The sequence below is a fragment of the Ambystoma mexicanum genome, chromosome 3p, assembly GCF_040938575.1.
Source record: "Ambystoma mexicanum isolate Mex_15411 chromosome 3p, UKY_AmexF1_1, whole genome shotgun sequence".
NCBI classification, from domain to species: domain Eukaryota; kingdom Metazoa; phylum Chordata; class Amphibia; order Caudata; family Ambystomatidae; genus Ambystoma; species Ambystoma mexicanum.
Genome location: NC_090925.1, coordinates 928065594 through 928089087, shown reverse-complemented (window position 1 = coordinate 928089087; position 23494 = coordinate 928065594). Strand labels below are relative to the sequence as shown.

Below are 23494 nucleotides of genomic sequence, written 5' to 3'. Positions count from 1 at the left end.
AAAGAGGAGAGAGAATGGAGTAAAAAAGAAGAACAAGGGAATTTACAAAATATGAGAAAAATATCCGAAGAGGCGCAGTGGACTAGGAGCACACACGAAACTAGAGAGAGCAAAAGGGAAAAACGAAGGAGGGGATAGAAAGGAAGAGATAGAAATAAAAAGAGGTAGGAATGAAAACAACTGGCTATATAGAGAGGGTTAATTAGGTGAGAGTGAAAGAAGGTTTGTCTTAAAAAGGTTTATTTAACCAAGAGAAAACGTTAATTAAAAAAAGAACCAAGCACGCACGGAGAGAATAGGAGAGGGATAAACAGAAAGAGGGAGGGAGAGATAGGCAGGCAGCCTGTCGAGAGAACTAGACGTGGGGGAGAAAAGAGAAGCAGCAGAAACAGCGCGGGCTCGGCGACTGGGGGAAGAAGTAGCGAGCTGGAAATAGAGAGAGGGAGTGGGGAGCAGGGAGCGAGCGCGAGGGGAGGCGCGGGCCAGAGAGGGAAAGATACAGAGCCAGAGATAGATAGCACGGTAGACGGGCAGTGCGCACGCCCCGGCGGCATCTCGTGGCGGGCAGAGGAGAGGCGCTTCCTGGGACTGGCACCGGGCTGGAGCGGGCGGCAGGAAGAGCTGGGGCAAGGGGCGGCCGCTGCAAGGCAGGAGCGCTGGAAGGAGACGGCTGCTGGGGGCAGCGGGCGGCGCGGGGCCTCACCTGCCCGGGATGTGAGGCCCTCGCCATCAATGCTGAGAGCGGGGAGAGATGGCCGAGGTGGGGCTCGAGCAGCAGCAGCGGGGCCGGAGGCGGCAGGCCGGGGGCGCCGGCCTCTGCTGCCTGCAAGTCTGCCTCTGGGTGATGTCCGTGTGCGGGGAGGAAAGGACCTTCATCGTGGAGGTAGGTCACTGCCGGCCTAAGGCCAGGGCAAGGGGGCTGGGGGTGGGCAGAGGGTCGGGGGGGCGTGATGCACAGGCATAGGGAGCAATTAAAGGACGTGCAGGTCACTCTGAGCACAGGAGAGAACGTGGCAACGGACGCACAGGGGCATTGCAACCGGGTGTGCTCTGGGCAATGGAAGCACAGGGGCAGTGCTACCGGGTGTGCTCTGGGCAATGCAAGCACAGAGGCAGTGCAACCGGGTGTGCTCTGGGCAATGGAAGCACAGGGGCAGTGCAACCGGGTGTGCTCTGGGCAATGCAAGCACAGAGGCAGTGCAACCGGGTGTGCTCTGGGCAATGGAAGCACCGAAGCAGTGCAACCGGGTGTGCTCTGGGCAATAGAAGCACAGGGGCAATGCAACCAGGTGTGCTATGGGCAGTGGACGCAAAGAGGCAGTGCAAATGGGTGTGCTCTGGGCAATGGAAGCACAGAGGCAGTGCAACCGGGTGTGCTCTGGGCAATGCAAGCAGAGCGGCAGTGCAACCGAGTGTGCCCTGGGCAATGGAATGCAACCGGGAGTGCACTGGGCATGCAAGCACAGAGGCTGTGCAACCGGGTGCGCTCTGGGCAATGGAAGCACAGAGGCAGTGCACCAGGGTGTGCTCTGGGCAATGCAGGCACAGGACGCACAGAGGCAGTACAACCGGGTGAGCACTGGGGCAGGGAAACCGGGTGTGCTCTGGGCAATGGAAACACAGGGGCAATTCAACCGGTTGTGTTCTGGGCAATGCAATCAGGTGTGCTCTGGGCAATGGACGCACAGAGGCAGTGCAACCGGTTGTGTTCTGGGCAATGCAATCGGGTGTGCTCTGGGCAATGGAAGCACGCACAGGGCAATGTAAGTAGGTGGGTGGTACAGCACGGGGGGCACAGTGCAGGACAATCACAATGTTATGCAAGCAACGCTCCAACAGGGAGTTCAACTCCATGAACTGTGCACGGTTGTTTTGTGGCAGTCCTTCCCACCACACCATCCTTCTCTTTGTCTTCTTTCCCAAGCGACACGAAGCAACGTATCTGCATTCGGCGCTACACACATTCATTCCCCAAAAGAAGCACAGACAAATAGTTCGGGTATATGCGGTCTGAGGCGCACGGGGCAATGTACCGCTTGCACACAGGGCGCTGCACGCGTAGAAGTTCACTGTGCAACGTGCACGGTGCAGGGCAAGCAACGCGATGTTCAGGGCCATGGCAACACAAGGCTCGACAGACCCAAAATAGAAGTCCAGACGCACACAGAGAATGCAAGCACAGGGTACACGGGGCAAGGAGGGCAAAGCCTAGAGAGCAAGCATACGACACGGTGTCTCGGGGTTACGTGTGCAATGTAAGCACATGGGTAGATACGACAATGTAAGCACGCGGGCACGCAAAGCACATTGGTAAAAGGGACACTCTAAGCACAGGGTACACCAAGCGCATAGGCACAGCGGCCAGTGTACGCACCGGAGTGCACTGGGCCCGGCAAGCACTGTTTCACCCCCATCAATGTGAGCACATGAGTACACAAGGCAATGAGAGCAAAGGGGTACACAATGCAACGAGATCACAGGCATGTACATGACATTGCAAGCACCGGAGCACACAGGGCAGCGTGAACACACGAGCCACGAAGTGAAAAGTAAGCACACAGCAATGTAAGCACAGAGAACACGGGGACAACGCAGCCCCCGAGCGAGGGACACCGAGAAACACAAGTACACACAGATAATGAGCAATAAAGCAAAGAGGTGCATCGCGAAGAAATGTAAGCACAGAGGTGTACAGGGAAATGTAAGCACAGGGGTGTACAGGGAAATGTAAGCACATATAAGAAATGTAAGCACAGAGGTGTACAGGGAAATGTAAGCACAGGGGTGTACAGGGAAATGTAAGCACATATAAGAAATGTAAGCACAGAGGTGTACAGGGAAATGTAAGCACATATAAGAAATGTAAGCACAGAGGTGTACAGGGAAATGTAAGCACATTGGTGTACAGGGAAGAAATGTAAGCAAGAGGTGTATCACGAAGAAATGTAAGCACAGAGGTGTACAGGGAAATGTAAGCACAGAGGTGTACAGGGAAGAAATGTAAGCACAGAGGTGTATCGCGAAGAAATGTAAGCACAGAGGTGTACAGGGAAATGTAAGCACAGAGGTGTACAGGGGAGAAATGTAAGCACAGAGGTGTACAGGGAAATGTGAGCACAGTAGTGTACCAGGAAGAAATGTAAGCACAGAGGTGTACAGGGAAATGTAAGCACAGAGGTGTACAGGAAAGAAAAGTAAGCACAGTGGTGTACAGGACATTGCAAGCACCGGAGCACACAGGGCAGCGTGAACACACGAGCCACGAAGTGAAAAGTAAGCACACAGCAATGTAAGCAAAGAGAACACTGGGACAACGCAGCCCCCGAGCGAGGGACACCGAGAAACACAAGTACACACAGATAATGAGCAATAAAGCAAAGAGGTGCATCGCGAAGAAATGTAAGCACAGAGGTGTACAGGGAAATGTAAGCACAGGGGTGTACAGGGGAGAAATGTAAGCACAGAGGTGTACAGGGAAGAAATGTAAGCACAGGTGTATCGCGAAGAAATTTAAGCACGGAGGTGTACAGGGAAATGTAAGCACAGGGGTGTACAGGGAAATGTAAGCACAGATAGGAAATGTAAGAACAGAGGTGTACAGGGAAATGTAAGCACAAAGGTTTTATAGGGGAGAAATGTAAGCACAGAGGTGTATCGCGAAGAAATGTAAGCACAGAGGTGTACAGGGAAATGTAAGCACAGGGGTGTACAGGGAAGAAATGTAAGCACAGAGGTGTACAGGGAAATGTGAGCACAGTAGTGTGCCAGGAAGAAATGTAAGCACAGAGGTGTACCCGGAAGAAATGTAAGCACAGAGGTGTACAGGGAAGAAATGTAAGCACAGAGGTGTAGAGGGAAATGTAAGCACAGAGGTGTACAGGAAAGAAAAGTAAGCACAGAGGTGTACAGGGAAATGTAAGCACATAGGTGTACAGGGAAGAACTGTAAGCACAGAGGTGTACAGGGAAATGTAAGCACAGAGGTGTACAGGAAAGAGGTGTACAGGGAAATGTACGCACGGAGGTGTACAAGGAAAAAAATGTAAGCACACAGGTGTACAGGGAAATGTAAGCACAGTGGTGTACAGGGAAGAAATGTAAGCACAGTGGTGTACAGGGAAATGTGCTCACAGCGGTGTACACGGAAGAGGTGTACAGGGAAATGTAAGCACAGAGGTGTACAGGGAAGAGGTGTACAGGGAAATGTAAGCACGTGCCAGTGGACTGAGAAGCCCTCTGTGTGCACTTTAAGCATATGGTGCATTATGCTTAGTAAGCACAGCGGAACAGGTAGCAAAGCAAGCACAGGCAAAGAAATGTAAGCACAGCACAGGGTAACACGCATGTACACAAAGCATACGTCAATCTCCGGCCTACACGTGCCAATCAAAACACAGAAGTTAAGAGTTTAACAAGAAGAGGTACTTCCCACCCCCCCCCCCATAATAGAAGCACGTCCTAAATGATTTAATCCGCTCTCATGGATGACATCTGCCCCTTTGCATTGTGGTTCGTGTAGTGTTTGCCTTTCCCATTTTAAATGCTAAACTTATAGTGCCAGGACACAGAAGGGACCTACAGAGCATGGCAACTTGAAGTATCTGAGCCTGGAAGAGTGAAAGCTGGAGACAGCCACTGCCACCTGGTCCAGGTGAGACGCAGAGGACAGAGCACATTTCAGCACGAGGAGCAAGGAAGCCATGGGAGCCGGCTCCACAATAGTGACATGGCACCCAGGAGCCGGGCTACAGAACCCTTGCACCGGTGCACGTGCCAGGTTGCTCGGTGTTCGTACTAGGGCAAAGTGTGCCCCATTTCTAAAAACATTGGGTCGTAATCGCCCTGGTGAAAAAATGCAGTGAAAATGTATCTTTTGTGCACTGGGGACATTTTTCACCTGGTGCATCATGCCAAACTGCACTTGCGTCTCTGGAGGATAACTCAGGGGCAACGCGCTCGCCTTGGAAGCAAGACGACACGGAGCAACACAGGTTCGATCCCCGGATCAGTGCTTAGAAACATCTGGGTATTAAGGGCGTTACAGATAACCAATTACAATTACTTGTCATGGTGCAAAGCTTTTCTAACATGTCCCATGCTTCTATCTTCTTAGATCGCCAGCTTTTTCGCTGAGTTTTTTGACAAAAACCTTCAGCCGGAAAAACGCATCACATTTTGTTATTATTATTTAGGGGATTTCCCCCAATCCTCCCCTTCAGACGAACATTTTCGGCAAAAAGGTCAACGAAAAAAAATCCTGCCGATGTAATGTCGTACCATGTCCCAGTGATTTTTAGGAATAGGGCAAACTTTGCCGTAGTGCTAACACCATGCATCTTTGCACTTGCACCGGTGCACGGTTTCTGTAATCTGGCCCCAGGTATGCATTCTGTGCAGCAACCAATACATATTACACAGCATGCGAATAAGCTGCGGATACATACCCAAACGCAGACATCCGGCCCGCTGCATATACAGGATGCAAGTACAGACACTGTTGTCCACTGGTGAGGAAAAGTGAAACGCACTCCTGCAGCTGACCAAAGCAAGTCAGTTTACTTAATATACCACACACAATACATAAGCCCACCAGCCTCAAATGACCGGCATAGCCCTGGGAGGAACAAGGGGCTGCATGGTGCGTGCGAAATGTCGATGACCAATGTGCCGTCCAATTCACACTAATTCTCACTGAAAGCTGCGACCTTCGAGCAGGAATGTCTCTGTTGCATGCAGCTGCAAAGGTGGCAACCAATCTTCTCCTTGGAGAGTATGCACCAGTGGCATGTCCAGACTCTTTTGACTGGGGTAACCCAAGTGCGGCACTGACTTATGCAGGGGTGGCATGAACTATTAGCGCACACACACATAATGATCATAGTTTAGGTTAATGGGGTGGCACCTGGGTGGCCAGTCAGATTCCAGGGGTAGCATGTGCCATCCCAGGCCACGCCTCTGTATTCACATTTGCTTGAACAAGACCCCGGGCACTAAGTTAACGCAGGTACCTGGAGAGAAACCTTTTCCACTTTGGGTCGTGACATGCCGTGCAAGGAAGAAAGCAGGACTTACTGAGGGTGATTAAAAATCGGTGTATTTATCAAAAAGCTCCCCCTAGACACCTGGCATGAATGCACCCCATAAGCCCTGTAATGCAGACACTCTGAGCTGCAGGACAGCGATTGCGCCCCACCACTCCCGCGAAGAGCTGAAACTGAAGGGACACGCCACCGAGCACCCAGTCAGACGGTTGGTTACCCTTGATCTCTGGTTAACCTTATGGAAAAGGGAGGCAGAGGTGACCCAATTAAGAAACTTCTGCCTAAGGCTGCCATGCTCACACACACACACACACACACCTGGATCGGATCAATGTTTACAATGGCTTATGAACTGGTGTATGCCGAGCCGGACATGTGTGCCCCCCCTCCCTCGTGCTAGCCCCACAGTGTGAAGCCTAAGGAGAGACCCCACCCCCCATGTGTTGCTTCACCTGTAACCATTACCGCCAAGAGACTGCGCAAGTGGCAACAGTGCGTGGCGCAAGACCCATTAACATGCGTCTTGGCAGTTCCAAGTGTGACTCGTGGTGGCCTGCATGCGGAGGTCCAGCACAAGGCCCCACCCAGGGCGGGGGATACACCCGAGTAAGACCATGGCATGAGGTTCTACTCCAGCCCTAAATTAAATGATATGTTATTTATAACGCGCTTAATACTCAGAGGTTTCAAAGCGCGGACAGTGGGATCGATCCTGTGTTGCTCTGTGTCGTCTTGCTTCCAAGGGGAGCACGTTGCCCCTGAGCTATCCTCCCGAGGCCTACACGTCTAAATGCAGATTGATGTGAAGAAAGGTGTAAGTGCACAGAGTAATTGCAGTATATATGCTCCCAGAATTGCCCAAGGCCACACATCAGGAAGGGGACATACACATAAGTGAAACCATTAGTATACAGAGGACTCGAAAAAGAAGCTAACACGTTATGAGTGATCCTCTGCACACAATGTGCATTGTGTAAAACAGGCAACTCAGAGCACAGGACCGGTCTCAGTGCACATGAAGCTCGCCCCTATAATCACGTTCCACCTGGATATTTTTCAAAAGTGGAAAATGGGCTGAGCAAATGTCAGATGTGTTAGTGAAACCTTTAGGGACACATCACAAACTGTGTTAGCGCTTTAAAAATGCAAAAATAATAAACAAACCTTTCCGTTGGCGCCCAGAACTATGGCAAAGCATGCACACTTGCTGGCTGGCAGGTGGGGTTGCCGACATTATAAAGCAAGACATTACAGGTAGGGTTCGCGCGATGTTGTGTGGAGGTGCAATAGGCAGGCCCGGCGAGCGTCTCTTGTGCACCTAGTGGGCCAAGCGGCGGGCCTGCCAATCACAGCCGGACGTCATGTGCGCATGGCGCTTGTTGTGTCGTTTTGCTGCGATGGATCATGTTTTCCTCTGCGCAGGAAGAACGATCTGGGCACATGATGCGTTCACGAAAAGCGGCTAAAGATAAGGCTTTACGCGTGCACGTTTGGCAGTAACGCAGGTGCGCGGCACCGCCCATAGACGAGTGTGCAGCCAGCTGCGTGCTCTGTCCAGCGTGCTGAAAGCTGGCACTCCTGGCTGCACGCGCTTCTTCGGGAAATGCGTGATTCTCTCGCCCCGTCTTCATTCTGACGGAATGACTGTTCTGGAGCCAACTAACGCCCTGTGCGTGTCCTGACGAAATTCCGATACATGGAACATTGCACATTCGAGCAAAATCACAAGGAGTGTCCACGCATCTCAGCCATGTGTGTTTGCCAGCCACGTACACCGAACGCACTGTCTACGTCTACTTAGTCCGGTACATGTGTGTTCCTTGGTGACTTAGAAGAATCCTTTGAGGGAATATTGACTGTTTTTGATTTGGGAATGGTGGAGGAAACACTCCACCCCCGCCCCCGCCCCCACCAACCGACCACAGGTGACTACAGCACATTGCCAGCCCCCGTCCCCCATTAGTGAAGGTAGGGGTGCCTGCTGGCCCCAGCTCCTTTCTCTTAAGAGGACAGAATGGGGAGACGCACTTTGAAACACACCTGTGCTTTTCTGAACGGTGTGCCTCCTCCGCTCGTGTCGTAGGAAGGAGCAAAGAGGTCCCCCCTCAGCCCTGGCCGGGGCATAGCTCTCAACTCACCCGCTTTTGGCGGGTGTCACCCGCCTTGCAAAGGGCTGCCTCCCCCACCAAGCCTCCTGCACGCCCATTCATTTCAATGGGCGCCTCACCCGCCAAAAACAAAATCGGGTGATTTCACCCGCCTTTGCGAGACAAATGGTTGAGAGCTATGCCGGGGGATAAAAGTTCACGTTGCTCGGGTTGAGGGCGAGTGGGGTGGGGGAGCGGGATCAACTGGTAACATTGGAAAGAGGGCAGCTCAGGCTGCACCCCTCCCCCACTCCGTTACTCATAGCTCTCAACTCACACACTTTTGGCGGGTGTCACCCGCCTTGTAAACAGCTGACTCACCCGCCAAGCCTCCTGCACGCCCATTCGTTTCAATGGGCCTCTCACCCGCCAAAATTAAAATCGGGTGTTTTCACCCACCTTTGTGACACAAATGGTTGAGAGCTATGCCGTTACTGGCCGAGACAAATGGTTGAGAGCTATGCCGGGGGGATAAAAGTTCACGTTGCTCGGTTTGAGGGCGAGTGGGGTGGGGGAGCGGGATCAACTGGTAACATTGGAAAGAGGGCAGCTCAGGCTGCACCCCTCCCCCACTCCGTTACTCATAGCTCTCAACTCACACACTTTTGGCGGGTGTCACCCGCCTTGTAAACAGCTGACTCACCCGCCAAGCCTCCTGCACGCCCATTCGTTTCAATGGGCCTCTCACCCGCCAAAATTAAAATCGGGTGTTTTCACCCACCTTTGTGACAGAAATGGTTGAGAGCTATGCCGTTACTGGATGGGCGGACGTAGAATCTAACTAGGTTAATAAAGCCAGGTTACACACTGGCCACCGCCCCAGAGACGAAAGACGGGAGAAAAGCAAGACTCCTGTTACGAATGGGCTCCTTTTCGTATGATATGAAAGGCGGGGGCGCTGCGGGCAGATTGTGATTGGAAAAGGTGATGTTGGGCAGGGCATCTTCTTCCGGTGAGGAAGGCTACACGGCTTCTAAAAATAGCCGCTGCACCGGCCAGCTGTTCCCCCGTACATATAGAAGAACTGGGGAGGGCGTTGCAGGGCCATTGAGGGGAGACGCAGGGGCAAGGGGAGGGCCCCCCGGCCCCCGCGTCACTTGCTGCTACCCTGGCATGCACTGTTTGGCAGATCAGAGAAACCGGAAGTGACAGCTCTGCTGCTGCTCCCGCCTATCGCTGCACCACAACAAAGCTTCCATGTGATGGCTGCCCGCTGAGGACCTTGCCCAAGCCAGGCCCCAGAAGCCAGCGCCACTCCTCCATTTTAAACAGTGCACGTTCTATCTTTTAACTGTTTCCATCACGCGCTGCGCTTTCCTGGTTCTGCCGCTTCCTTCCGACTTGACTCCATGTTTTGATACTGTGCGTTGTCGTTTCGAGGGGGCGGGGATGCGTGTGCAGAGCGTCCCCTTCTGCAAACACGTTGGATTTCTGTCAGTATCCATTGCACTGTGCCTGCATATGTGAGAGGGCACCTTCCAATAGCCACTTTAGTGCATTTCCCTTTTTTTCACTAGAGCTGCCTTTATAACTAGATACAGACAATTAGTCACTTATTCTCTTTTTCTTATAATGGTTGTGTCCGCTCTAAAGCCTATACCCATTGGCCAACTGACCGAAAGCTCATGGGTCTGACCTGCAACTGAAAGGTGATTTGCCCGTGCCGGAAAGGGGCAGCCCTGTGCATTTTTGAAAGATTCAATGAATTACTAGTCGTTCATTCCAGAAAAGTAACAGTCTTGTAAAGATCTCAATGATCCCCAGAAATGAGACCTGCAGTTGAGATCTGTATGCCAAGTAGCCCTAATAGACTTGACCTACTAGAAACACACCTTGACCTCTGGGATGCTGCCAAGTGGTCTGTTATGGGCACTTTGTACCGGGATATCTGTAGACCTAACCAGTTATTTATTTTTGTTTATTTATTTATTGTGTGTCACAGTTGAATATAAACCTTTCCCACAAATTGTAAAACAAAACCACCTACATTATTATCAAATACATGCATGAATCTGTTAATACAACTAAATCTATAGCAGCAATACATATAGAAATTTCATTTGCATTTAAAATATGTTTCCAGAACCCCTCATTCGATGTATCATCAGCATTCCAAACACATTTTCCAGCTAATTGGTAGCTAACATTGGATAGAGAAATGCACTCAATAAAGATATGTCTTAAAGTTTCTACTGCAGAATTACCATGGCCACACAGCCGCTTGTATTTTGGGATAGTATTTCTTGCACCTAAACATCTCTGGTGGGTTAGAGATTCATTTCGATTCTTCGATCAGTTATTCCTGTGGCAAAACATGGGCTGCGAAACATTTTCTTTAAAATGTCAGCCCCTCCCCCGCTTACTTCCAGGGCAGAGCTCATTATTGGGGCTATTCGAGATGTGTTCACACACCTTGTGGAGTTCTCTAAGGTAAAACACGGTATGCAGTGATTATAATGAATAACACAATAACTAGTCCCAATACAACGAACCAAAAATAACGAATTCCAAAATAACGAATTTGGGAAAAAACAAAAAACTGGTTGGGATTGAGCATAGTGGTTTTGGAGGTGGTGAAACGTATTAGGAACAAAAAAGAGAGGATGGGGGAACCCCCCCAAAAACAACAAAAAACGAATTTGTTATTTTGGAATGTGTTATTATGGTATTAGTTGATGGTATTAGTTATTTTGGATTCGTTATAATCACATGTAACCGATAAAACTAGCCATCACTTCAATGTTTCCTTGAAGACCGTGAAGGCAGGATCATCGCTTGATTGTGACGGCCACATCAAATGATGAAGTACAACTGTGTGTGGCAGTCTTTAAATTAAGATACAAAAGTAGCCGCAACATAGGAACCACTCTCAAGGGAAATGGAAAGGGTTCTAGCCAGCATATGTCGCTGCTGAGCATTTCTCCTCACTTGCACTTTTCCCAAACACCCACTCAATCTCCAGAGTTTCTCGCAATTGCTTCCTGTCCGAAGCAACCCCCGCTTCGTCTCCGAATTTGCTTTTTTCTCTGACAAACCATAGCAAATTGTGTTGTGCAATGAACAACAATTTCATACTAGATGGGGAATATAGCACCGCTGATCTTGCAAGGAAACTTGGAATCTCCTGCTCTCTCAGGCTGAACCCACTCTTAGTTCAGGTCCCGGTTTTGTCAAAAGTCAGTGGCACTCGGTCCGTTGACTCCCGGTGATGTCACATATGCAGCCGAGCACCTCGGATCAAACTCACAATTGCTTGTACGACTTAACATTTTTAAAAGCAAGCTAAATCAATAATGCTGATATTTATAACTTGAGCCACTTAACAGGATAGTGAGCGTGTCTCATAGCTCTCAACTTTTCAAAGTTGCAGAGTCCTCAGACATTATTATTATTATTATAATTGTTCTTTTATAATGCGCATAATACCAGAGATTGGTTTCTAAGCACGGGTTCAGAATCTGTGTTGCGCTGCGTTGTCCTGCTTCCAAGACAAACACGCTGCCCCTGAGATATCCCTCCTCACATGTACATACAAGTCTGAAGAGTGCCCTGATGGGAACACCCAATTGAAATGCATTGGACCAGATTCATATTTTGGAGGGACACTGCAGGAATCATGTCATTCATTGAATAAAAGTAAAGGGAAAATTAGGGCCAGGCATGATTTTAAGTATACAGCTTCCCAGGCCAGGACCTGCAAGTGCTTTAAATACATTCTCAAGACAAGGCCCTGGTGTGGAAAATGATCATGGGAGGAGTTCCTGCTCCTCTCCCCCAACCCTGATTAGCTTTACTCCTCTCCTCCAAAGAGTCCTCAACCACAGCCAAGATGGACCTTCAATGCCTTTTAAATCATCTCTTCTACTTGCCCCCATAAACCATCCACCACTCCTCCACGGCTCTCCGCACCCCCACACCTCTCAAATAGCACTGACCATTTCAAACAACCCCATCCACCGCAATCAACTCTCATGCACGTCATTTGTCTCCGCCAAGTTTCTCTGTGCCCTCATTCTCCACCCTCTCTCTCTCTTTCCCTCTCTCTGGATTAACTCACTCTGGGGTCCTGGAATGCCCACTCCCCTGCTAATAAAAACCTGTTTTCACATTAACCACTGTGACTCACATCGGCATATACTTGCTGTGATGACAACCGCAGAAGCATTGATCTCCACGTTGACACTTCTGATCTGTCTGCCCTCCATGCTACCTTGATACATTCACCTTCTCTCTCGACTAACAAAAAGGCTGTGATGTTGGTGTGATAATCAGTTAGGAAGCAGCAGCAGCCTCTCCCCCCCTCTGATCTCCCTCTCTGCTCCTTTTAATAGACCTCTGTCCATCTTCTTGCTTCAGTCGTCCTCTCTGCCTCCCACTCATCAATCTTTCCTTCATAAACCTTAAACCTCTACGTGAATCTCTCCCAGCTATAATCCCCGCCGTCATCATGGGCAACCCCAACCTGCCCAACCTAACCAAAGCCCATTCATTGCAACTGAACTCCACTCTCTCCGACCACTCTCTGGTCAACTTACATAACCTTCCTACCCATACTCATGGAAACTCGTGAGACCTAATTTTTGGATCTGCCTCCCTCGACCCTCCCTTGCTATCTCTGTTGTTGCCTCTCACTTTGACCACTCACCCACTTCCTCATCTCCGTTATCCCTCAACTCACTTCTCCCGCTTCCATCACCAAAAGAAAGGTTGTCTCCATGGTCCCTTTCTTGACTAAGTGAGGCCCTCCCTCCAAGTTTTCAATTCCCCACTCTATCAAACTCGCTCTTCCTTTGTTTAACGCTGCCACCCTCGTCAACGTCAATATCCAGCCCGCTCCCTCACCTGCTCCCCAGCCTGCCAATAGTCAAGGACCACTGTGAATGTTCACTTGCCCTGCTGGTGCAAGACCTGTTCCCCTGCTCTCCGTGCTGCCTGCACGGACTCTCCGCCAGCCCTCACCACTGCACGACTCATTCAAATCCTCCGGCAGCATGGACCTTATATACCCTCTCTGCTTGCAATGTGTCCTGAAACCTCTGGGCTATGCTTCTCTGCCTGATCTTCCCTTCATATCTTCCTCCCTCTCCACATATGACTTTACCTCCTGCTTCTCTCCTTAAATCACTAAAAAGCAAACAGAGGGAGCTCCGTGCCATGTTCGCCCATCTATTCATCCTCTCTCCCTCTTGTTCCCTCTCCCCCACTCTCTCTTCCCTATCCCACTTCTCTCCCACTATCCCAGCTGAGCTGACATCCGTCCTCCGCTCAGTGGTCCCTACTGACAACATGGGATCCAAGAGATTCCTCCTCCCCCTGTCATCACCCCTGCTCCCTCTTCAGGGAATCTATCCAGTCTGCTGTGGGGTGGCCACTGTCATATCCATTACGGAAAGCACCTGCTGCTAACCCTAACCTTTTTTTAGAGTGTTGCCTTTAACCACATATAATCTAGATCTCGAATCACACACTCTAATGAAACTGCTCCCACTCCAAGCAGAGAGTTGGGGCAGATCTAGCTCCTTGGCTGGGGGCCTCTTTGAAAACTAAGCAGGACCACCTCCGGTGCGGGAAGCAACTCAAGATATTCCTTTTCGCTTCCGCTTTCTCTCTTCCTCTCCCCTTCAGATGCACCTGACTGCTCCGCACACTGGTCACCTGGTCACCCTCTGAACTCGGGCCCAGGCTCCTGCATGCCCAGTTGCCTTTGCACTGCTTCCGGCCTCCCCAGCACTAAAGGGTAGTATCTGCAAACCTACAGTCCCTTCTCTCTGCACTCATGAGCCACCCGCTAGCTGCACTTGTGAGCCAACTACACTTCTTGCTTCTCCCCTCCTCAGCACTTCTCCCCTTCCCTCTTCCTCAGACTTGTGCAATCAGAATGACACAAGGCCTAGTAAGATTGTTATTTTGTCCTCCCTTGTTTCCCCCTCCTTGTCTTGTTGTGCCTAGAAAAACTTGTGTACCGGCGCGTTATAAATGCCACATCATATCATATCATGTCTATAACTTTCTCAACACCTCTCACTACTCCCACCTCTCCTTCTGCTTGATCTCTGTGCCACTTTGGCAAGGTGAACTGTACCTCACTCTTCCAAACCCTTTCCTCCTTAGGCTCGTAGAATACACCATTTGAGCCAAGTCATAAATGCCAGAGCACCACCCAGTATTTATCACTGTAGGTTGCCCTCCCGTTCAGAAACACACAAGCAAAGCATTGTGTATATGCAAATTAACCCAAATGCACTCGTTTCAGTGGAAAAACATCTAGTTGGGTTACAGGGAAGTGCTATTTTATGCAGACCTTCTACAACCCAAGACAGACAGTTCTCGCGGCTACAGACAACTATGTACCAATTTGAGCCATATTAGGGCTCACCAGTGCAATATCATCTGTCACCTTTCTGGTTGGAGTAGGGCTGGGCGATATATAGAGTTTTGTAGATATATCGAGGATGAGACAATATCGTTAACATCGAGATAAACACACTTATATATATACATAACGCATACTGCAATTTTGTATTTGTATTTTGATATTTACACAGCTGTGTGTATTCTCAAACACTTTATTTTGATCAACGTCTTATAAAGAAAGGTGTTTGTGACTTCTCACATGTAGTTGGCGGCTTACAACTGAGCACTTAACCCACACAAACAATATCGATATATATATTGTATATCGCTATTCATCCCCAAAAGATATAACTTTTGTTCCATATCGCCCAGCCCTAGGTGGGAGCATTGGGGCATGTAAAGCAAACACCAGCAAATCCATGTTGGTTTTTAAAAAGGTGTGAAAGAAAGGCTTCTACCTGAAATGTGAAAGTAAAAGAATCCATTTGAACTAACTCACCGCCCATTAGCAATCACTGGAAATTCACCCCCAGCTCAGAGCCGCATGAGCAAACTATTGGGGGGTATGCAAATTAGCCCAAATGTAACCCTTTAACTCCAGGAAATTGTTTATGTCTTACAGGGCAGTGCTAGTTTTTGTACATACATTCTTCAGCCCAGACAGACAGTTCTCAAGGCTGAAGATAACTGCACACCAGGCTCAAGGCCTTGACTGCATGTCCTATTATTTCTCTGACCACTCTTATCCCATCTCCTGTAACTCCCCATGCCCATTCCCATTGGTGTCCCACAAGGACCAGTATACGCCCCTCATGATCATTCTACATGCCTCCTCCCTGATTGAACTCATTGCATTCTTTGGCTTCTCTTAGCACCTCTTTTCTGATGACACCCAGCTTTTCTTTTCCCTCTTCTCTTTCTCCCCTGACATCTGGGAGTGAATCACCAGCTGCCTCTCAGCCATCTTTGGCTGGGTGGTACTAGGCTGCCTGATAGATGGAAGCCGTCCTCTCCCCGGACTCCAGTGCCAACCCCACTCTCCGATCCCCTATCGCCTTCCCTCCAGACCACTTCACTCCATCACACAAGGCTCACAGCCTCGATGTCCTCTTTGACAGTGAACTTTAGCTAAATGACTTCATTACTACAATTGCCACTGGTGCTAGGTATGCAGTGATAAAATTGCGGCAAAAATGTCACCAGGACAAAAAGCACCAGGGTTCCATGTGTTAAAATCGCTGCAAAAATGGCAGTGGACGCATAAAATAGCGGCAAAAATGCTGTGGTTTGACCCGGTAAAGGTGTACCCCATTATACCATTTAACGGGAGCACGGTTTGCGGGGGTTCCTCCGCTTCCCTTAAATGGTATAATGGGTCAGGGGGGTCGCGGGGGTGTCCCCCGCATATTTTACCTGGATTGCGGCAGCAAAACCACAGCCTTTCTGCAGTGATATTTTGCGTTCACTGCCATTTTTGCCACGATTTTAACACATGGAACCCTGGTGCTAGGATTGACCTTCTTATCATCAGACAGATCTAGCTGCACCTCACACACCACTTTGTCAAAACCCTTACCTTGTATTGTATTGTATTTATTTATTTGTATTGCGCAACTGGCCCAAAGGCATCTGGGTGCATTTCTTAGAGGATTACAGGTTACAAATTATACAGTAACAAAAAAGCATAGCAGCAATCAAAAAAACAGGTAGAATCTACAGTTCAGCACAGTGGATGCGATAACAGTAGCGCATAGCAACAATCATTAAACAGGTAAAGTACAGTTCAATACAGTGGTAACGGAAACCAGGGGCTGGTAGCCAAATATACAAATACTTTTGTAGTAAAATTACTTGAATTTACAGAGATAAAATTTACAGTTGACTAATAACAAATAGCAATAGGTTAAAAAGTGAATATACACAAGCTGTGGCTAGAGGGGTGGTTATTGGAGATCTGGGGATGCTTGATCCTGCGTGACGAGCCAGGTTTTGACTTTGCTTTTGAATGCGTGATAAGAGGGTTCTGATCTGAGAGGGTTAGGGAGTGGCAGCTTTCATAAATTTAAATTGTGCCATGTGCAAGGAATGGGCTTGAGCTGATCTAAGCGGGTGGGTGGAGGTGTGTGGTGTAAAGCGGTTAGCCAGATATTCAGGGGCAAGGTGGGACTGGCACTTGTGTGTAAGTGCCAGGGTTTTGAGGGATATTCTTTTGGATATTCAATTGGGTCCTCATCAGACTTGGCTTCTGGATTACCCTGCTGCTAGGCATCCCCGTTACTCTTTTACTCACCTCAATAAAATACTCAACTTTCTCAAACACACTTTTTTCAGGCCGAATACATGATGCTCAAAATGGAGAGATGATTGAATCAGATCTTTGCAAATAATCTTCTAATTCTCTGGTGAGGACATTTTAGTTTAAAGCTTTGGGTCCTGATTACTTCCTGCTATTGCACATGACAAGAGCAGGATGCACCTTTCTCTAATGCTTTGCTTTCCTTTTTAATAGCGTGTCTCTTGTGTTCTCCCTCAGCATTTCCTTAATGCTTTTCATTGTGTAACCCAATTTAAGCATGATTAAAACAAACCTAAAAGGCAAAGAAGTTGTATTTTGCTGCCTAATTATAGGTTTATCTAAAGCAATAATGTATGCAAAACAAGAAAAGGAACTCTGGGTAAATTGCCACTTTAGGTGGAGAGTTTTTTGGTCATTTCATTGGACCTGCTCAAATGCCTGTATTGTGGCAAAGTCTGGAAGCATTCGATTGGCGAAGTACCATCCACACTGAGAAAGAAAACAATCAAAGCCTTCACCCTTCCAGGCAAGGTGTTGGACCTGGGATAAGTAACGTAGCATTGGAGCGCCAATAACACGGAAGCTGCAATACCTTTTGGGATGGTGAATGGCTGTGTCTTATTTTGACTCAATGTGGAGGTACTGAACCAACCAAATGCTGGCAAAGGTGGGCGGCCCGAGGCTCTCCAGATGTTTCGGCCGACATCTCCCTTCAGCCCCAACCAGTATATTAATGGTGAGGGATCATATATATGGAGTGCAATTAGTCTTCCTATTCCTGTTTTGCTGTATTTATTGATCTGCCTGTGCTTCCGATTGCGATAGTTTCATGAAGAAACAGCACTAGGAGAGCGTTACGTTAGCTGTACTTTATACAAATGGCCATTAACTTGCCAGCCCATTGTCCAGTATTGTATTGTATTGTATTGTATTGTATTTGGTTATTTATATAGCGCTCATTGCCCACTTGTGTGGCCTCATTGTGCTTTTTTTTCCTTGGTTGGAACGCCCTTGGTGACCATAGTCAATGTCGTTGGACATTCTAGGGCGTTTACCTTAGATGCATGCGTGCATGTTGCCGTTCTAAGACTTGTGTGGCTGGCAAGGCTCAAATAAGCAGCCCCGGAGCGGTCAGACACGTGTGCGGGTGCTCTTGAGGGTTGGAGATGGATTGCTATTGTGGAGATAGTCTATGTGAGGCCAGCTACACCGGGTTCCTTTCGGGTGGTGGTCGCTGTATGCTAGTGGCAGAGGTGTTGAGGTACGTCAGGTGTTTCAGTCTGGACGGCTATGTGTGAAACTAGGCACCCACATTCCTTTTCTTGCATACCAATTCCTAATTTTGGATTATCTGGACGTATGTATGTAGCAGGTCCCAAAACTCCACCTACATAAATCAATGAGTCTGTGGCTGATAGACCTGGCTTTTTGCACGTTTGAACCTGTAATAACACTGAGGTTGTTGTTACCCAGAAGCTCCGGATGTGCAATAGGAAATGGAAAATGAAATCCCAAAGGAGAGAGCGATGTACTTGCTCTCACACACACAGTGGGGCCCTGATATCAGTCACTCTTCAAAGGGGAACCAGGAAGAGCAGTGCACTTTCTTTACCTGCTGACTATAAACACGCTAGATTTTCGTTTCCAGACCATACCACATTAACATCCCAGAAGCAGTTCGGTTTAGCTGGTTTGGGTTTTGAAGACTTTGGATACCTTTAACTACTCTTAGTTCTACTGAAGACCCACAAAGGAGGATACAATCGACTTCTGAGCCACTGCTATAGCAGATCTTTTAAAGTTTACTTTGAGAGGCAACTCCATCTTTCAGAATTGAGGAACAATTGTGCAATGACCAAAGTGGTCCCTTGTGATCTACGGCTAAAGGCGACGTTGTGTAGAGACGCCCAGTAAAGGCCGCCCCTGTTCCCTCGCAAGCCTGATTTTTGTTTCCCCTTCTCCCTTTCATGGCCCTTGCACCACTCTTCCTCCTCCCCTCACGTTTCCCCGCTTCCTCTACCTCCCTTCCAGGTCTGTCCGCCATTTTCCCAGTGTGACCCGCAGGGCTCAACCGCGACGCACTGTGCGCGGGGCTACACGCAGCACTCTTTCGTGCATCACGCTTCGGCCTGGGACTCGAACATTCTGCTGAACCACCAATGAACCCAAGTGCCTCAAGCTGCACTTTACCATCAAGAAGCAGATGTTCGACTTCCTGACAAGCCAGGCGTCCTGCGGCTGCGACTGGAAGGACTGAGCAGGCCAGGTACCCTTAAAGCCCTCCATGCCACCACCAGCTGCTGGACATCTTGGATTACCAGGTTCTGGACTGCATTCCCTGAGTTTTTTTTAGAAAATGTGGATATATTTGTTGAAGAAGACACACTGTGGACACCTCAAGTAGAGCTGAAGCCATTGCCTGCGATGGCCCAAAAGGTACGACGTTCATTCTTCGACAGTGTTTTTTCAATGTTTTTTTTGCCTAAATGTTTTTTTTGGAAAAAACAAATCGAAAAATATAAGGAGTTGTGGCTAAGGGTATATAATGTGTGGGGAGGGGTCAGGAATAGTGCAAATTAATGAGGCAGAGAAGGTGCAGTAGATCACCCCAAAAAAAGTAAATGCATTTTTCTAAACAAAATTCTGCTAAAAACCCATAAAAAACACGGTCAATGAAGAAACATAGAACCGAAAGAATGGGAACCCTATGCTTTTATCCTCAACCGATCCCACAGGAAGGCCCCCAGAGCCATGGCCTACGGAGCCAATCCATAACTTTGAAAAAAGTGGGTACGCCTTCACTCAACTCGGTGGCAAACTAACCTGCCTCCAATAGACCCCACACTCCTAAAAGCTTGAAAAATAGGGTTCTGTCCAACGCCCCATCACTTGAGGCTAGAGAGTATGTGACGTTTCAGCCTGCCACCACTTGGGCCATTCCGGAAAAGCGATTTCTCTGACTCAGTCTGTGACCAATCTAAGTGGAACCCCTTTTTGAATATTCCAATAGCGCCCAAGTGGCTATCCAGGCGCTTTAGCCGCTGGTGGCCAGGAGTGGGGCACACTTACTAGTACCGTAGGCAATTAGCACAATATTCTACAGTAGGCTGATGTGTTAAGGGGAACTAATATTCAGTTATTGTCGCAGTGAGTGCCTGTATCTTCACAAGGCCAGCCTGACACTGCCATGTACCTCATTTCAACACGTGTTGTGATACATGTTGGCTGACACTCTGATGGGCAGGACGCCCTATGGCATCGAGACGCGCCATGTTCTCGAATCCACAATATTGGCCGAATAAAGGTGAAGCCTCGAAGGGACCTCCATAGAATCACTAATTTCCACGCTGGAACCCCAACCTCAACACCATGCACCAGGGCACGTGTAGGTCGCTCAGAGGTGACACACAGAGTTTCAAATGTCAACAATGCTGCCACAATGGATCACCTGTCGGGGAGCATGTATGAAGGTGCTTTGCTAGCGCTTAGATGAGCAACCACATATTCCACTGAGTACTCATGAGTTCTTGTGGTAAATTCTGGGGCGCTGATTAGTAGGCACCGTCTGTAGCGTGTGATGAGTGTTAGGTAAGATTTCCACAGAGCTGGTAAATCTCCCTTTTCTGGTTCAACCCCAGAACTTTTTGCTTTTCTAGTGGGATATTTTTCATTAATACCTCAGTGAGTGGGAACCTTTCTCCACACTCACCTAATCTTTAACTCTTTTTATGGGTGTCATTTTTAAGACTCTCCATAGTGTCTTTTTAAATTTATCATGTTTAACAACTTATTGACAATAAGTGCCTGTTGTTGCTGGGTTGCCTTAGGGGCTCCCCATTTAACGTTCTTGTGCTAACCTTGAGTGAACTACAGTTCCCAAGGGTAGAAAGCATCTTTGGATCCCTTTTACATTTTATTCTGTGAAACCAGCACAACCCACCTTATGTGGAGTGCTGGGGCGATACAATGTATCCCCCTTCACATTCAAACGGTAACAATCCTGTTACAGTGACAAGCTTACCTTTAATGGCTGGTGGCAGTGATACCTTTTACTCATTTGGTGCACCTTTACCACCGGCCGTGATCACAGCTGCAGTAAAGGCACCTAAGGGTGCCCATTTTACCAAAATGGCCCTTGTCTTCTTTTTCTGCCATTTTAGTGTTTCTTGTTGTTACTTGTTCCTCCTGCTGACATCCAGGGCGGGAAATTCTTTTGTATGAGTTTTGTCTTTGGCGGGAGTCCCCTGGACACCCCGCCCAGGCTCCAGTCAGTCTGTAAGCACAGGAAGTGGGGCAGGAGTCCAAAACTTCCCCATCCTCTGTGTTACGCCTTGCTTCAATTGGGACAAATCTCAGTGGGGGGCTGGTTGTCCTGATTGGACAACCAGGCACCCCTATCTTGTAAAATGCGGGGAGAGAATGCAGAGGTTGTGTGGTAGTTCCTGATAAATACTTAAAACCTGGAAGCTGAAGTCATGTTGACCACTGGAATATAAAACCGAAGAGGATGACAAAGGAAAAGCGGCAGAGACGATTTCCAGCGACCGCAGAGCCTGCTGTGTAACCCGAGCCTGCTGCAGCCCTTCCTTCCAATCGACCTGGGGTCTCTGAAAACAAAGACCCGAACCCAGAACCTTGTGAGACCCACTAGACTCAAGAGGACCTGCATTTTGAGCAATCCCATGGAATTTCTGTGTAGTCCTGGGGTGTTTTCTGTGATTGGGAGGTCCCTCATCCAGTGCACCCAGTCCCACTGCTAGAATCCTGCTGGGGTGTCTTCTGTGAAGCCCCTGGACCCTCTTCTAACTCTAAAAGTAAAGTACTCACCTGTTTGCCCAGTTTTTCTAAGGAACTCTGACTTTTGCTACTAAAGAACTTATTCTAACACTGCCTGTTGGTCACTAGTCCTAGTGACCCCCCTTCTGCCACTGAGAACACTAATGCTCCAAGAATAAGGGAAAGACTTTGAAGGGATTGGGACTTCTGCCTAGAAAAGAAATCAAGTGCTTTACTTACTTGTTAAGAGTTGGTTGGTAACTGTAATTCTAAGAGTGAACAGTTAAAAAAGTTCTTACTGATCTTGAATGTGTGATGCACTTCTTAAAAGTATGGTTAACATCTTTTCTTCCTTAGGCACTGTTTTGCCAGTCTAATAGAAAGTAGATGTGAAGGTATTTTACTCTCATGTGATTAGGTTGTGCCTCTTTGCAAAAGTAATGTATTGGTTTCACCAGATTATTCCTGTAGGGTAATTTTATGAGTGTCCGCCAACTGTTGGTATCACTAGGTTAGTCCTGTTAGGATAACTGTATGAGTGTCCCCTAACTGGGTCTTGCTTCCCCTTACTTGCTGCTAGTCTGTCCTTAATAAGTATACAATAGGTTGTTGCCTACCTAGAATAACTATTCAGTAAAGTGTGACACTGGGTTTTACTTTCCCCTTCATTGTGAAGTTAAAGTATGTGGGTTTTACTTACCTTGTTTTAGCTGTGTGCCATTCAAAATAAGTTACCCGAGTTATTGCTTACCTCGAACTGGGGTTCCCTGATTTCAAAAGCATCTGTAATTGTATATTACCTCCTTAGGTTTTACTCACCTGGTATAACTGTGTGTTATGACAAAATTGGTTATAGGTTTTTACTGCACCTAGGATAAGTGTTGCACTATTCAACAAAAGTATATTGTCCAGTTGACCGTTTATGTGATTTGTTCCAAGAGTCACTGTACAACTGGAAGGGCCTACTGCCCTTGTATTACCAAATGTAATCTGAAAGTAACCATTGGTCTTTTACTCCCAGAGAATATGCTTGACCTATACTAAATGTGTATAACAAGGATTCGACTTCCATAGAACTACTGTGAGGTGTTCCAAATAAGGTCTATACTTGGGTCTCTTGATTTCAAGTATAGTGTTTTCATGCTGGGATTTCTTATAATGTTTTAGTACTTACTTACCCCTAGATTTATCTAGGCCTACCTGTATTTAAATAAATCCTTTATTTTTAAAATACATAGTATTTCAGTGTTTCTTTGGATCATTTGTGTTACAATTTCACTTGTACTGTGTCTACTGCCCTCGCTCCCTCCTAACATAAGCCTGGCTGCTCTGTCTACGCAACCCTCAACTCAGGTTGCACAGCCTTATACTAAGAGTGGAGTCTTGTACTGCCTCAGTTGAATGGTTTTTCTAAGCCCTTAGTTGGACATCTGAATAACTGTCCTAACAATGAGCACCTGATGAGGCACTCACCAACTTGTGCTCAGGGTGTCAGGGACTCATTAGTAAGCCTGTAGATCTCCAACCAGCCACTTCCAGGTCCACACAAACTGCTTATGCGAACCGTCTCTGTATTCCTAGGTTCAAGCGCGGCAAAGCTGGCGGCTCCAGCTTCCCTGTCTGCTGCCACTCTCCAGAACACCCTTCCCCTGCCTTGAGAACAGGGACTTCCTGCACTGGGTTCCAAAAAAGACTGAAAACTCACCTGCTTCATTAACTGTCCTAACTGTACTATCTACCTAAGTGGTAACTGTAACTGTCTCGGGAGGATAGCTCAGGGGCTATGCGCTCTCCTTGAAAGCAGGACGATGCAGAGCGGCACAAGCTTGAAGCCCACGTCTGCGCTTAGAGAGCTCTGGATATTAAGCGCGTCATAAATAA

The 23494-nt window shown here is 48.2% G+C and overlaps 1 protein-coding gene across 1 annotated transcript in view; it reads left to right on the top strand.

Annotated features, from left to right (window-relative positions):
- Positions 1-364: 364 nt before the first annotated feature.
- Positions 365-23494, top strand: part of MMP24 (matrix metallopeptidase 24) — a 744834-nt gene continuing 721704 nt past the window's right edge. Inside the window, exon 1 of the mRNA XM_069652218.1 lies at positions 365-883. Within this exon, the coding sequence (XP_069508319.1) occupies positions 752-883 (132 nt within the window). The 5' untranslated portion in view covers positions 365-751. The remainder of the gene's footprint in view (positions 884-23494) is intronic.